The sequence below is a fragment of the Pipistrellus kuhlii genome, unplaced genomic scaffold (genome assembly GCF_014108245.1).
Source record: "Pipistrellus kuhlii isolate mPipKuh1 unplaced genomic scaffold, mPipKuh1.p scaffold_m20_p_5, whole genome shotgun sequence".
NCBI classification, from domain to species: domain Eukaryota; kingdom Metazoa; phylum Chordata; class Mammalia; order Chiroptera; family Vespertilionidae; genus Pipistrellus; species Pipistrellus kuhlii.
In genome coordinates, this window is record NW_023425551.1 from 74,029,466 (window position 1) to 74,044,945 (window position 15,480).

At 50.1% G+C, this 15,480-nt stretch overlaps 2 protein-coding genes across 6 annotated transcripts; one reads left to right on the top strand and one right to left on the bottom strand.

Annotated features, from left to right (window-relative positions):
• The first annotated feature begins 4,863 nt into the window (after positions 1–4,863).
• CUNH6orf226 (chromosome unknown C6orf226 homolog) lies at positions 4,864–5,571 on the top strand. The gene has a single exon (XM_036414348.2). It carries the CDS (start codon positions 5,068–5,070, stop codon positions 5,302–5,304), a length of 237 nt encoding a protein of 78 aa, XP_036270241.1. The 5' UTR covers positions 4,864–5,067; the 3' UTR covers positions 5,305–5,571.
• Positions 5,572–7,945: 2,374 nt separating this feature from the next.
• Positions 7,946–13,402, bottom strand: RPL7L1 (ribosomal protein L7 like 1). 5 transcript variants are annotated; one of them, XM_036414346.2, is made up of 7 exons: positions 13,095–13,383; positions 12,295–12,403; positions 11,470–11,633; positions 9,951–10,088; positions 9,131–9,240; positions 8,747–8,957; positions 8,268–8,316 (listed from the first exon to the last, which is right to left on the bottom strand). In XM_036414346.2, exons 1-6 carry the CDS (start codon positions 13,133–13,135, stop codon positions 8,749–8,751), a joined length of 771 nt encoding a protein of 256 aa, XP_036270239.1. In that variant the 5' UTR covers positions 13,136–13,383; the 3' UTR covers positions 8,268–8,316; positions 8,747–8,748. The 5 variants fall into 5 exon arrangements, with proteins under 5 accessions (XP_045428829.1, XP_045428831.1, XP_045428832.1 ...); XM_045572873.1 differs by lacking the exon at positions 8,747–8,957 and having other exon boundaries at positions 7,946–8,312; positions 13,095–13,392; XM_045572876.1 differs by lacking the exon at positions 9,951–10,088 and having other exon boundaries at positions 8,261–8,316; positions 13,095–13,390.
• Between the last annotated feature and the right edge of the window lie 2,078 nt (positions 13,403–15,480).

The window sequence follows — 15,480 nt, forward strand, 5'->3', positions numbered from 1 at the left end:
GCAGGGGTAGCTTCTTGGCTCTGCTCTCCCTGAGCTGTCTGCTGCAATCCAGTCTTCTATCAAGCCAGCCACTTCTAGGTCAGACCAGTAAGTTCTTTGGTAAGACCAGTAAATTCTTTGGGCATGAGCTCATTTGACAGTTTTATTGGCTATAAAATGCATGCCTTGGTTGGAGGAGGTGGTGTGTGGCCTGCCGTGGCGCTGGATCAATAAGGTACTCTGTAGGTCCATGAATGGTGGTGCTGACAAAAGCAAAGTAGGCAGAAGTGAATGCATACCTGGAATGTGTCTGTTCTTGCAAAGATAAAGCACAGCCCTTCCATGCTAGCAAGGTGAAGCCAAAGCAGTCTACAACCAGGTGAGAATGGTGCCCACCTGGGGACTCAGCATTGAGCTGTGAGTAGGAAGGACCCTCAGCCCTGGCCACAGCAGGTTAGTCCCAGGAAGGGGAAGACTATGCTGCTGAGACAAAGCATAGCTTCCATCCCTGCCACCATGGTTGACAGAACAAGCCCTGGAGTGCCTGCGGGAAGAGGCTGATCATGGTCCACAGAGCTGCCACGCTGTCCACCTGATGACCATTCTTTCCCACGCTGTGTTGTGGGTCTTTGTAGTTACCTTGCCTTTGGCTGTTAAACATCACCACCTGGCCCGGCTGGTGTGGCTCACTGGTTGAGCATTGACCTATGAACCAGGAGGTCACAGTTTGATTCCTGGTCAGGGCACATGTCCGGACTGCAGGCTCGATCCCCTGTGTGGGGCATGCAGGAGGTAGCTGATTCATGATTCTCTCTCATCCTTGATGTTTCTCCCTTCCTCTCTAAAATCGATAAAAATATATATTAAAACACACACACACACACACACACCCAAAAAATATCACCATCTGGCCTTTATCTCACCAGGACATCATGAGATCAGAGAATCCAGTTCCAGCGATCCTCCTGGCACACATCCTCCCCACGCCCCATAGCATTACCAGTCTACAGAGGACAGCCATCTGAGAAAATCAAGAATGCTGCTGTCTCTCACCCATGCACCTCCACATGCTCTAGAAAATGAGTGTTTTCTTGACCCCCTTCAACTATGTGGCTAGAGGTGGCTAAACAGATTGCACAGAACAAATCCAATCCATTGCTCCCATCTCTCTGGGATGTCAGATTCCTTCCTCTGGAGTATGCCAGGGAAATCCTGGCATTTCAAGTTTATTAACTACAGGCTACCATGAAGTTCAGGCTTTTATTAATGCCTCCCCCAGGTGCTCAAGCCAATACATTAAATACTAAATCCTGATGAGCGTCCATGGCCATGAGCTTGGCCACGCTGAGCTGTACATTCCACCCTCCTGGGTCTGTTTCCCACACATGTTCCCATGGCTCCTGCCAAGGCCGGTTGGCAAGACCTGTGACTCTGTCTGTCTGGGCATTCTCCTCTTAGCGTGGGCCTGTGCAGGCTGTGCTGGGATCTAACTCACGAAGGGCCTGGAGCCAAGGAGGGATGGAGGTGGGAAGGGCTCTGGGGCTGATGTCCTGGGAGACAGGAGACCTACAGAGGATGTTGTCTCCACAGACAAGACTATTTCAGGAGAATTTGGGGATTCAACCATGGAATGCCCCATCCCATCTCAGTGTCCCACCCATTTCCCATCAATGCCCTTATCTTAGCCTAAGAGACTAAAGGGTTAAGCATTGAATTAGCATTGCAACTTGGCAACCCAATGACACCCTGGGGCCAGTCCTCAGCCTTAGGTGCCCTCTCTGCCTATAGGGATGAGGGACGTCTTCAAGGCGCCATCAAGATGTTCTGATTGCTCACCCTTCCTTCAGAGTTCTGTTAAAAAACCCGGCTGGTGTACTGCAACTGAATTCTAGTGCCAATCCCCCAGAGTTAGCACAGACCCCACAAGTTACAGGGCCCGGTCCCCAGCAAGACTGCTCTTGCTTCAGATGCCAGCTGCACATTCAAGAAGGGTTCCCAGCCCACAGGCACTTTTGAGTGACGGGGTAAAAATTGTGGATGCCCACAACCCCCTTTAGGTTCAATAATCAACTACAACAACTCACGGAACTCAGGAAAGTGCCATTCTTATGAATAATTTTATGAGGGCATGCATCGGCAGGACCAGCCACAGGAAGAGGCGCATAGGGCGAGGTCTGGGAGGGTCCTGAATGCACAGATTCTGTGACCAGAGTGTGTGCTGGGGCTTCCTGACACAGGCACAGTTGATTAAATCATTGGCTGGCAATTGAACTCCATCCCCAGGCTCTCTCTTCTCCCTGGACCTCACATGGCTCAAACCCCCACCCTGTCATAACATGGTTGGTTTTTCTGGCGTGGCCGGCCTCAATCCTGAAACCTCCGAGGGGCCACCACGAATCACCTCATTGGTAGAAACTATCAGGGCCCACCATGAATATCACCCCTAATATCTGAGAAATTCCAAGGACTTAGTCTCCCTCCCAGGAATGAGGGGGAAAAAGCCAGTCAAATTCTTTATTGTATAGCACCCCGTATGGCCAGTTTCCACCAGACTAGCTTCTCAAGTCCAGCTTTTTATTCTGACAAGTTTCAAACCATTTAGATGAAACAATTCTTAGCATTTTACCACAATTTGTGCTCTCAGTAAATCAATGCCCCAGTCATTTCCCCTTCTTCCTTTTCTGTGGTTTTAGTTATTGGAGGGCGACCATAGTCTGAAAATACTAAATAGAAAATTCCAGAAATAAACAATTCACAAATTGTTGGCTTTTTAAAAAACATGTTTTTATTGATTTCAGAGAGAGGTAGGGAGAGGGAAAGAGGGCTAGAATATCAACAATGAGAGAGAATCATTGATCTGCTGCCTCCTGCACGCCCCCTACTGGGGATCCAGCCCACATCCTGGGGAATGTGCCCTGGCCAGGAATGAAACCTTGACTTCCTGGTTCATGGGTCGACACTCAACCACTGAACCACACCATCCAGACAACAATTCACGTTTTAAAGCACCAGCCTTAACCTGTGATAAGATCTGGAGCTGTCTTGCACCGTCCCACCCAGGCTACGAATCACCCCTTTGCTCAGCGTGTCCACACATACACTGCCCGCCTGCTAGTCACTTAGTAGCCATCTCAGTTGTCGGATAGAGAGGCCACATTAACGTAACTTTTACTAACTGTTATAATTGTTCTATTTTATTAGTTATACTGCTAATCTCTGAGATGAATTTATCAATTAAACTTTATCATAGGTATGTGCACACATATGGGGTAAAACATAGCAGATACAGGGTTCAGTACTGTACATGGTTTTAGGCATCCACCAGATGTCTTGGAATGTATCCTGGCAGATGGGGGGGGGGGGGGTTGGGCAAGGTGGCATATTATCTAATATGCAGACCATACTCAAATTTTCCCAAGGGTAAAATGACTTTTATAACTGATTTTCCCAAAGAACTTACATGCATAGCCCATGGACATGGGCAATAGGGTAGTGAAGACCTGGGGGAAAGGGGGTTCGGGGCTGGAAAGAAAGGGGGGAGGAGGAGGGCAAATGTAATATTATCAACAATAAAAAATATATTTAAAACATAATGACTGACTTCCCATCCAACTTGGATCCAATCCAGGATCACACTTTGCATTTTCATGTCTCCTTTAACCTGACATGCTTCCTCAATCTTTTCCTACCTTGCTTTCTTTTTTAGGACATTCAAAAAAGTTTTAAAAACAACACAAATTTGTTTTTTGTGTGTGTGTTAATCCTCACCTGAGGATATTTTCCCATTGATTTTTAGAGAGAGTAGAAGAGAGAGGGAAAGAGAGAGAGATACTGACGTCAGAGAAACACTCTGATTGGTTGCCTCCTGCATGAGCCCTGACAGGACGGGGAGGAGCCTGCAATGGAGGTCCGTGCCTGTGCCCTTGACCAGAATCAAACCCGGGACCCTTTGGTCTGCAGGCCGACACTCCATCCGACTGAGCCAAACTGACTAGGGCAGAACAACACACATTTGTAATCTCACAATACGGAGGCCAGAGGTCTGAAATGGGTTCACTGGGCTAGAACCAAGTTGTGGCCGGCTGCGTTCCTCAGTTCCTCGCCTTTTGCAGCTTCCAGGAGCCTCTTTATTTCCTGGTTTGTGGCCCCTTCCTCCATCTCCAAAGCCGGCAGCATATACCCTCAATCTGCCTGACTCCGTTTCCATCATCGCATCTCCTCTGCCTCAAACACCCTCCTTCTTCTAGGGACCTGGTGATGCTCGGTATTTGGCCTGCCCACAGGATCCAGAATGACCTTCCACAAGATTAACATTTATAAAGTGTCCAGCAGTCCTTAGGCAGGATGATCTCCCTTTGGCTTGTCTGTTCATTTCCTCAAAGCGCGGAGCAGAGGGAACATTTCTGGCAGGAGAGATGTAGCATTCCTACATCCGTAGTGTCCTCAGGAGACACACGGTGCTAGTGTGTCCTGTTAATGGAATGAACTTTATTCCATTACGAAGGTGGTGTGGCCACATCAGGCTGGCTTCCGATACACTTAGAAACCTGAGAACCATGGGCCTGGCTTTCCAAGCAGCCAGAGGGACTGGGGCTCGCCTGGCCTGGCTTCCTCTTTTCTCACCCCCTGGGGAACACCAGGGAGTCTTGATGGAAGCGAGGGGCCCGCTCCGCAGTGCTGTCGCTCATTCCCAGCTCTCTGGAGGCCCCCGGAGAAGCTCCACGGCTACTTTGGTCCGGTGCTGCCGAGTCCAGGACGTGATGACCGCCTTGTGATATGCAGGTGTCCTGGTACCGGTACGTGGGGCACTGCTGCGTGGGCATGAAAGGGGGTGCATGCACAAACGGGGGTCCGCATGCGCGTTCAGTTATTGCGAGCCTCTGGGTTTCCCCAAAGCCGTCCACTGCGGAGGCCCGGGTGGGTTAGCTGGGTGTGTGTGTCCAGCGTTTCTGAGCAGAGCTGGTCCTGATTCTCAATGCTCCCCCGGCCTGGCCGGCTTGGTACGGTCTGTGGCCCCTGCCGGGTGGTTGCACCCACACTTCCCGGAAATGATCGCCTCCCACACGCCGGTCCCCTGCGCTCTCGGACATGGACTCGCCGGGCACTGCGAGCTGGTCCGGCCGAGCTGCCGCGCCCGCGGAGACAGAGCCGGCCTCGCCGACCCTGGCGCAGCTCCTGCAGCTGGTGCAGCAGGGCCGGGCGCTCCCGGGCCTGGAAAAGCGCCAGATCGCGGCGACCCACGGCGAGCCCACGGCGTCCCGGCTCCCGCGGAGGCCCAAGCCCTGGGAGGCCGCCGGCCCGGCCAAGGCCCCGCCGCCGCCCTAGCCCCGGGCCCCGGCGCGCGGACCCCGGGTGGGGATGGAGGGCACACCTGGAGGAGCCCGGCTCGGCGGACCCAGGACCACGTCTTCCTACGGGGCTCGAGATCCGGCTGCAGCTGTGAGATCTGGAGGGCCACTGCCCCGCACAAACTCGGTGCTGACCCGTTACTCGTCTTTCGTGCTTCCGCCCTGACCTGTCTCAACTGGACTTAAGCGTCTCGGAAGCACCACGGGGTTGTTTTGTGTCCGTATTTCTGTACCACGTACTCACAAAAATTTTAAAAAGCCCTTAAATGTAATGGAAACAAATCTCACACTATTTGCTGTGCATCCATGTGTTTTCATTTTTAAAGTGCAACTTGGGACACACTGAGAACTTAGAAATGTTGGTAATGTCTGTTGCCATACTGCTTCAGCTTATTCTGATGGTTGTGGAAGTGCATTTAGGATTCAAGTGGCATTTTGATTTTGGACAGCCACTCTCCAGACAGTTAGTAAAAGGTGTGATGGTCAAATCTGGCCTCAGAATGACTTAAATACATTAAGCAAGTGAAATCCTAAGGCGTTGAAGAACAGCCAATCAAAACCCAGAACCCTTGGCTCATACTCCCTGCACCTTCTCTTCCTGCTTTTCCCAGGAATAAGGACAGTCCCACTTGTTTGGGGAGTGGTAGACCATGGCGCACCATACAGACATGCACAATTTTTATGACCTTATTTACTGAAGGCCTGGTGCACACAAGGTGAGGTCCCTCAGCCTGGCCAGAGATCCAGACCTATGGGGAGGTATGAGGGACTGACCACCAGGGGACAGCTCCTACTTGGAGCATCTGTCCCCTCGTGGTCAGTGCATGTCATAACACTGGTCAACCAGTAGTTCTGGTTGCTTAGGCTTATATATACTGTTTCCCTGAAAATAAGACATCCTCCGAAAATAAGACCTAGCGCATGATAAGACATCCCCTGAAAATAAGACCTAGCGCAACTTTGGGAGAAAAAATTAACATAAGACACTGTCTTCTTTTCGGGGAAACGGTAGTACTAGAGGCCCAGTGCATGAAATTCGTGTGTGTGTGTGTGTGGGGGGGGGGGTGGTGTGTAGGGTGTGTATGTCCCTCAGTACAGCCTGCACCCTCTCCAATCTGGGACCACTTGAGGAATGTCCGACTAAACAGGCAGTTGGATCTCCCTCTCACAACTGCTTGCCTGCCTGCCTGATTGCCCCTAACCACTTCTGCCCGCCAGCCTGATTGACACCAAACTGCTCCCCTGCTGGTCTGATTGCCTCTAACTGCCCTCCCCTGCTGGCCCAGTCATGCCCAACTAATCTCCCAGTGGCCTGGGTTGCCCACAGCTGCCCTCCCATGCAGGCCTGATCCCCCACAACTGCCCTCCCCTGCCAGCCATCTTGTGTTGGAGTGGTCAATTTGCATATTACCTCTTTATTAGATAGGATACAAAATTCTAAATGAAAGATTTTGCTTAATCCTTTTAACAACCATGTGAGGCAGACAGGCTAATTAGCCCCATTTTACAGGCAAGAGTGAAAATCTTATTCCCATATTTAGTGTAAGACAGATCTGGGATACAAACTGGGCTTCCACAATGCTCTTTCCCCAGGAGTTTTGATACATCACTAATTGATTTCACAATGCTCTCTAGTGCAAGAGTAACAGCTATTCCTGGCAGGTTAACTTCTGAGCCAACCAACCTAATTAATTACCTCATAACCTGGCACTTTGAGGCACTGTTACACATTGGCACACTTTGAGGCATCCGTCTATTATGAGGGTCCAATGAGCCAAAACTGCAGCAAGGCTAATCATAAGGGACCAGGCGATGCTGGCTAAGCATATTTTAAGTCTTAACCTGGATCTGGCACACCTTCACCAGCTGCTTAGATGACAGGCTGAGGCAACTGAATGACAGAGGCTCACTTATGACAACATAGGCAGGATCAGACCCTTTTAAGTGTAACATCCCAGGAGCATTAGCGTCCTAATGTTGGTCTATCACAGCATTACAAGCAGGATAGAGAGCAATACTTCCGGAGGGGCCTGCAGCTTAGAATATGCAAGAAAAGGATTTAACTAAGCTTGCCCAGGACCTAAAAGACTAAATAGTGCCAATTTCATCCATGCCAAACCAAGAAAATGGTTCTTTTTTCCTGATTTAAAAGAGGAGCACTGATCATGAGGGAAACCAGAAAACTGATCATGAAGCCCCAACAGAAATAAATGGGGGACAATACCCCAAGTTAAAGACGGTGTGGGGGCTCACTCTCCACCACTGTTCCTAGCAGGAAACACCCACTAGCTTGACGGGAAAAGGGGAGTTGTAAGCTGTCGCCTTCCACAGGACAGGGAACCAGATTGGCAAGGCCAGGCCTGGGCAACCAATGCTGAGTGCAGGGCTTTCTCCTGTAAGGTGCGTGGGTCCCTCAGAAGAGTCTATGAACACCCTAAACCCGAGCAAAAACTGGAGTGTATGCATGTTTTTCCGGGGAAATGGCCCTTCCCTCCTCACAAATCCATTAGGTTAAAATCCTGAGCTATGGTAAGGAAGCCACCAGATACAGTTAGAGGCAGCCAAGCCTGAGCGCTTTCCAAGCTGTCACTGAAAAGCTGGGCCGCGGACACAGCAGAGACAACTGAGCCCCGTTTTTGTGCTCCTCTAAATGTATTTCAAGTTCTTTCCAAACAAGGCAACAGGAACCCCGAGTTCAGTCTGCTCTGGGCTGGGTCACGCCGCCTTGTGCTCGTGCTGGGGTAGAGATGTGACACAGGCCCCTCTCCTCCACGGCATGAGCCTGGGCTGATTTCAGAGGTGGCAGCAGTGGCCAACGAGGGAAACACACTGGGCTTTTCCTGTGGACGTGGGACATCACCACCATGTTTCCCTGGCCCTTCCCTCCGGTTTCTGAAGCTACAGCAGAAAATGATCTTCTTTGAAGATGCTGGATAATTCCAAAATACAAACACATGCTTCCAATGCGGTGTGCTTTCAGGTATTCTGGAGGAAGGAAAACACAAGTTTGTTCATTCAAATGAACGGTGACCTGGCACCTGAGAGTACTTAACCACAATAAAGAGCAGAGTTCAGAGTCCTTCAACAAAATAGACTGTTCAGATCTTCAAATTCTTCCTATTTAGTTTTTAGTATTCCTCTCTCCCCACTTGAAGCTAAATAACCACACCAATCCAGAGATTTTTTTTCACTGCTCAACATTTTCTAGCCTGTAACTCTTGGAATACGCAGTCCCATGTCCTAACCAGGCATTCGCCCTTCCAAGCAGGTCTCCATCCACTAGACTTGTAAATACCAGCCTCCTCGCGCCCCCAGTGCCAAAGTTCCTCTCAAATACAGGTAAATGCAAACAGGATTTGTAAGTGGCAAAGCCCAGCCCAGAAAGCCAGCCACAGTGCAGGTGTGGCCCGCCTCACCTGGTCTAGTTCAGCTGCCGGATGAGCTGGTTGATGCGTTCACCTCGATACCCAGGGGTGCCCACCTCCTTGAGGAAGCCCACTCTGTTCTTGGGAGCATGGCGCGCCACTGAGAGGTGGAAAGGGCACAGGAACCCTGAGATTGCCTGGAAATTCTTCCCCGGGAAGGCAATTTCATGAATGAGGTCTTCCAAGCAAATGACACCAAACTTCCCTAAGAAACACAAGGGCTATTCAACATTTCCCCAGCATACACTGAGGCTCTCATACACCAGAACTGGACACTCGGGCGGGTTCCTGGGATCTCAAGAATATAATCTGGATCCCACACAGGACCACCAGAGCCTTGCTTTTTGCCAAAACTTATCCCTAAGATGCAGTACTCACCCAGGTGCTCCTCAATCACTGTGTTGTCTGTCAAAGGGATGATTTTATTCTTGACTTTGGCCTGCCCACGTTTCAAGATGAGCTCCCGGACAGACTTCAGATTTGGAAATCTAAGTGAGGAAGAATAAAGTACAGCCTTAGTTGTCCCCTGGCACACTGCATTCCATCGCCACTCAGTCCTGCAGCCTGGCTGAGGAGAGATCCTCCCAACTGCCCCTTCCCCTCTCCACGAAGCGTCCTGCAGTCACACCGCAGCTGGGACGCGAAGGCATACCCAGTGAAGGGGGTAAAAAAACCTGAGCGGCTTGACTATCCAATTAGAAATTACAATTTATGGACATAAATGTTACCAGCCAAAAGTTTATTTTCCAGACAAAAATAATCCCTGGCTTATAGTCTAGGACTTGGGCCTTAGGTGACCCTCTACTCAAGATGGTGCAAGAGTTTGATTCAAGTCTTTGCTGGGTTTTAATGTTTGAAGGAACATTACTCTTACCCAAACACAGCTCCCAGTTCTGCTTTAAGACTCCAATAATTAGTTTTTGTTTTACCCAATGTACTTAGCGGTGGCCCAGAGGAACAAGCCCTGCCATGGTACTATCCACGCACATCACCAGCGGCACGGGTAACCCCTTGCTCTACCTGCCCCGTGTTCCAAGGTTCCTGTGGCTGGCCACTGATTTCTGGTGACTGTGGTCACAGCAAAATGTTCTTTCAGCACAGCAACGGGAGCCTTGGAGAACAGGACCCTGTGCATCCGAATGTTCTCAACATGCTCAAATACAACCTAATGAGTCCACACACACAAAAGCTTACTCACCCCCAGGTCACATAAGGCTCCACTGTGCGCAGCGTTTTTATGGTCTGGGGGGTCACTTGGACAAAGACACCACTGAAAATCTTCTTCAGGCGAAGCCTGGCAATGGCTTTCTGTACCATTACGCTCACCCCTCTGATCCTGAGATGAAGAGCAGAGAAAGTCAGGCTCTGTTTCTTTAGTCAGCCCAGCCCGCACCTGTGAGATGTACGCCAATGCTGGACATAGTGAGAGCAAGACACAGAATGCGCCTTACAGAGTTCAGCAGAGGAGGCAGTTATGGAAGTGGGTCATTTCCACACAATGTGCAGCAATGCCTGGGGTGCTATGGCAGTGGCTGGTAAAACACGGCTCACAAGCCACATGTGGCTCTTTGGCCCCTATATGGCTCTTCCACAAAATACCACATTCGGGCGTGCACGTACAGTGTGATTGAAACTTCGTGGCCCATGTGCAGAAATCGGTTTTTGGCTCTCAAAAGAAATTTCAATCGTCGTACTGTTGATATTTGGCTCTGTTGACTGAGTATGCTGACCACTGTGCTATGGGAACAGAGTGGTCCCAGAATTTGTGGTGTGTGTGGGGAGGTGTAGGCCTATGTATATCAAGCTAAGAAAGCAGGACTTGCTTCTGTGGACAGTAAAGCATTGGAGAATATTAAGTAAAGAAGACAGGATCAGATTTCTTTTTGGGTACAGAGGATAGATCTGAGAATGTGACACCAGAAGCAAGAAAAGTTAGAAAACTAAAGTGATAGCCCAGGAAATAAGATTATTGACAGTGTAGGAGGGCTGGTAAGCTACATAGGCTAATAAATACTTAAATACACAGGTTTCTGGTTTGGGTGATTGGGCAGGGGAAACAGGAAGAGGCAGAGTTGTATGTGCAAGCAGGAACGAGTAAGGAAAAATGCCTGGCCAGTGTTGCTCAGTGGTTGAACATCAACCTATGAACCAGGTCACATGCCCAGGTTGCAGGCTTGATCCTCAGTGTGGATCAGTGCAGGAGATAACCAGCCAACGATTAGCTCTCTTCATTAATGTTTCTTTCTCCCTTCCTCTCTAAAATCAATTAAAAAATGCAACAAACAAAAACCAATTTTCATGTCACTCTCCTGAGCACTGATTATGCTCCATCCACATCACCCTGGTTGTTCCTAGAAAGATGCCGATTCCCCACTTCAGGACTTTCTGCAGCTCCCGTGGAAAGCCTTTCCCCAACACTGGTGAAGTCCTGACATGTTTGCTTCAAGCTCCTGCTTTAGAAGTGTCTTCAACCTGTATACACAATGTCTCCTGCCCCCCACCCCCGCCCCCACCAATGCAGAACTTAACCCTCACAGCACATAGTGTATATCTGCCCAAGATCAGTTTCCTTATCCTCAAAAACAAAACCTATGCTGTGCTCAACCCTGAATTCCTTAGTGGCTTCAGGCCTATTATCACCTCACCTCCCTAGAAAGGGGCCTGAAGCCGAATCACTAGTTTGCCCCCAGCCTCGCATCATTTAGCAAGGGACCTACCTCTGGATGCGTACAACAAAGGCCAAGGAATGTTCATCGGGCACTTCCAAGCCATGAGGCTTCCCGTCTAGACGTCTGAGGCGCACTTTGTCACGCTGTTGCCGCCACGCATCATGTAGGAACCATTCTAGTCGCTTAAACTGGATATCTTTTCCTTTCCTGTGCTACAGAGAGGCAGACCGTCACACTCGCCAACTTACTTCCAGGCAGTAATGTGCTGATCACTATGAATAGAGCTTATTTCCCCTTAAGTTCTGCAAAGGGAGCAAACGCCTTCATTCTTATGCAAAGAAAAAGTGAGATACCCAAGTAAAGATGGAGTTGAGAAAACCTGGGAACTGCTGAGAAAAGTCCTTGATAAGCTCACTCACCGTGCTGTTAGCCAATGTTTACCTACAGGCGTGTTTTTTTTTTTTTTGTTTTTTTTTTGTAATCTAACATTTAAGCATCATAGAGTACAAAACAAGCACGAGTTTTGTTCCCTGCCTCCAAAATATATATTTACCTCAAAACATTGAGCAAATTGCACATTTAAAAAAAGATGTTAAGATTTTTTTTTCCCCCCCAGTGACACGTCTAGTCTCTCAAATCACTGGGTACGAACCCAGATGGTATAAGCTTTCATCCCACGTTTTCCTGAACAAATGACTCCAGTATTTTGCCCACAGTAAGTGTATGAAAAATATTTGCTAAGTGAAGACATGAACCATATATGTGGTACAATCGGACTGATGGGGGTGAGGTACCAGATCCAGTTCAACCCATGCCGGATAAAAATCAACAACTGTAAATCCCAATTCCACCCTCCTGGGTCCCCACAATTACCTCTTTCTTTTCCAAAAGTGCCCGCTTTGCCTCGGTGGCTTTGAGCGCCTGATAAGCCTTCCTCTTTTTCAGGAGATTTTCTGGAACCAAAGGGATCTTTTTCCTTTGCCTGATACAAAAAACTGAGGTCAGCGACAATATCTGGGAAATGCATCTTCAATGGACTTCCAAACCAGTTCCTAGGCTTCGGAACACATCACTGTCTTCAAATTCCTAAGAATCGAGACTCCCCTGAAACCTGTGGCTTCTGACTCCAGTCTTCAGAGCGGACCCGCACCATTCCCCTGCTTGGAAGCCTGAACAGGTCATTGAATGTCATCCCGGGCACCAGTCAGGGCACAAACCCAGATTGAGGTGCCTGCCCGAGGCAACCGATGGATGTTTCTCTCTCTCTACCTAAAATCAATAACAACATACAAAAAAACTGTTCCTCCTAATGTCAACGTAGCTTTTACTGATAGCCTTTTATAGACACTAGCAGCGAGAACATCCTTGTAAAACCCAGGGGTTGGGGCGGTGCAGACCCATTCGCAGCGGGAATCCTACATCGGGCTTGGTGAACCGAACTCCAGCCCCGCGGCCTGGAAGCCAAACCTCGCCCCTCCATGTAACCCGAACTTGACAGCCCCCTCGGCCCGCCCGAGCCCTACGATCCCCACTCTACACCCCCTTCCTCTGTCATCTGGAGCCTTTTCCATCCTCTTCCTTCGGTTCACAAGTATCCTTATTCCCCGCCAACCCGTGGATGTCACTGGATGCTCTAGGATCCACGCCAGAGAATCAAAGTCCCAAATACTCACTCTTCCTCCGCCATCTTTCCAAAGCTGCAGCCCCGGCGCATGAGCAGTCCTACCACGTGGGACAGGGAGACACCGTTCTATGTTTACTTGACCATAGAGACGTCTATGGTCCTCCCGACCCGGAGGGCAAGCCTCCCGCGAGCAGCAGCCCCCGCTGAGGCCGTGCTAAACCCGATTCCCGCCAGACGTTGCACAAGGCTTTCCTTACACTGATCCCAGGGGTGTTAGAGCCCTGTAATTAATACTCAAAAGCCTTTTCACTCAAGCTATAGTCTCATATGCCAGTGGCCGGGCTATAAACAATGAAACACTTCCCACAATGCACCCGCGACTTCCGGTAGGAAGTGGGCGCCGCTCCGCCGGCTTCCGCTGCGCCGCGCAAAGGGAAGATGGGCAGTTCCGGGACCGTCTTTTGGGTCCGCCTGGAGGGCGCGCGGCGGCGGCTCGGGCTCTCTCGCGGGGCGGAGGTCGCCTGGACGACGTAGGCTGGGAAAAGGCAGCTCTGCTTCGTCTGCCCGGCTCCAGCAGCGGGCCCTGGGTCGATGTCTTAGTTTCTTTTACCCGCAAAACGATGTAAGAATGGATCCTACCTAATAGCCTCCGGAGGGGGCATGTGAGCTGCTCCATGGGAAGCCCCTAGCACACTGACAGCAAGCAGGCAACGCTGGTGGCTACTGTGCCGGGCCGAAAACCAGGGATTCCGCCTCGTCCTCTCAGAGAATTCCCTCCTGGAATACGCTCCCTTCTCGCCTGGTCTTAACAAACAACGGGACGGAACTCAAGGCCTGTCTTCAGAGCATCGCGTCTCAAACATTAATGTGCACAGAAGCCCCCCAAGGACCTTGTGAAAATGCAGATACTTATTCGGGAGGGGATGGGGGAGTCAGGTCGGTAGCGGCATTTTTAACATTTCAAAGGGATGCTTCGGGTCTAGAGAATAAATTTTAACTAGCAAGGCTCTACAGTAGTCTCTTCCGTTTCTCTGAATTCCTTCACACATTTCTTCCCCGCGACACTAGAAGGGCAGGGACCGTGCCTGCCTGGCTCATCCCTAATCGTAGAGGTGTAGCGCAGGTTTCTCTTTCTTTTTCTCTATTTCAGCACGGGTTTCTTCATCTCGGCACTATTGCCATTTGGAGCCCAGATAATTATTTGTTATGGGGGGCTGTCTTGTGCGCTGTAAGGGCGTTTAGCAGCATCCCAAACTTTGACCCACTATAAGCCAGTAGCATCCCCACGCCAGTTGTGGCAAAAAAGAAAAGAAAAAAAAAGTCTTCAGGCATTGCCAAGTACCCTAAGGATAGAGCAGTGGAGTTATTTGACGGTCAGCCCTCCTAGAGACCACCAGAGACTTCATCCTGTACCATTTGGCTTACTGTTTCCCTAATTAGACCAGGTGCTCAGAAGGCAGGGGACTTGTCTCAGACGTCTCTGGTCTTCTACAGCACCTGTCACCACAGTGGACGCCGGCAGGGGCTTGTTGACCAAGTTCAAGTTCAAGGCATCAGGTTGGTATGTGTTATGTAGCCAGTCCCACCAGAAAGAAGGTGCCGTGCACAGAGCTCGCTCCCTGATGAGCAGATGTCAAAGGACGGTGCAGTGGTCAGGGTCACAGACTGTGGCGGGAGGCTCCTCCCTCATCGCCTCCCTGCATGTCTTCCTTTGTGAGGAGCCAAGCACAGAAGCATCGCCGAAGTGCAGCACACCCATTAGACACAGAACAAAGAACAAAACCAGTCAATATGTTGTAACTTCCCCGAGAGATAAAAGGCAGGCTGTGTGGAAGGACATGCTCGGAAGAGGACTTTCAGAGGCACCAACGGGAAAACAGGAAGGTTTTCGGGTGCCAGCAGGTGGTGCTAAGAGAGTCCTTATTCTCGGTGCCAAAGCCATCCTCCCACCAGGCTGATCAGAGGAAAAGGGATGGAGTCTTCCGCCAAAAATCCTTCACTAACTGAACACGTTCACTGAGCTCCGAGCATGCGCTCACACTGGGTGAGATGATCATGGGGTTTTTTCAAAGGGAGGTTCTTGAATGAGAACCTGGCATGGCCATTCACAGCCTCGAGAATCTTATTCTCTGTAGCTTGTCCTCAGAGGCTGCTCTCTTTTTCCTTGACCACTTCAATTGTCCATCATTAGGGAATAATTAAATATATTATGGAAGGCCCGGGCCAGGTAGCTCAGTTGGTTAGAAGGTCCATCCTCCTTACAGCCCAGATTCCATCTACTGTATATGTGTCTGGGTCCCCAGGGTCTCTCTTAGAACTGGGGTTCAGTGCTATCAGAACTGGGGTTCAGCACAGTCCGGAGCTTTTATCTCCTTCCCACTAGGGAACCCCAGCCAGGCACTCAGCTGCCCCTCCTCTCCGGCTCCGTCCTCTCA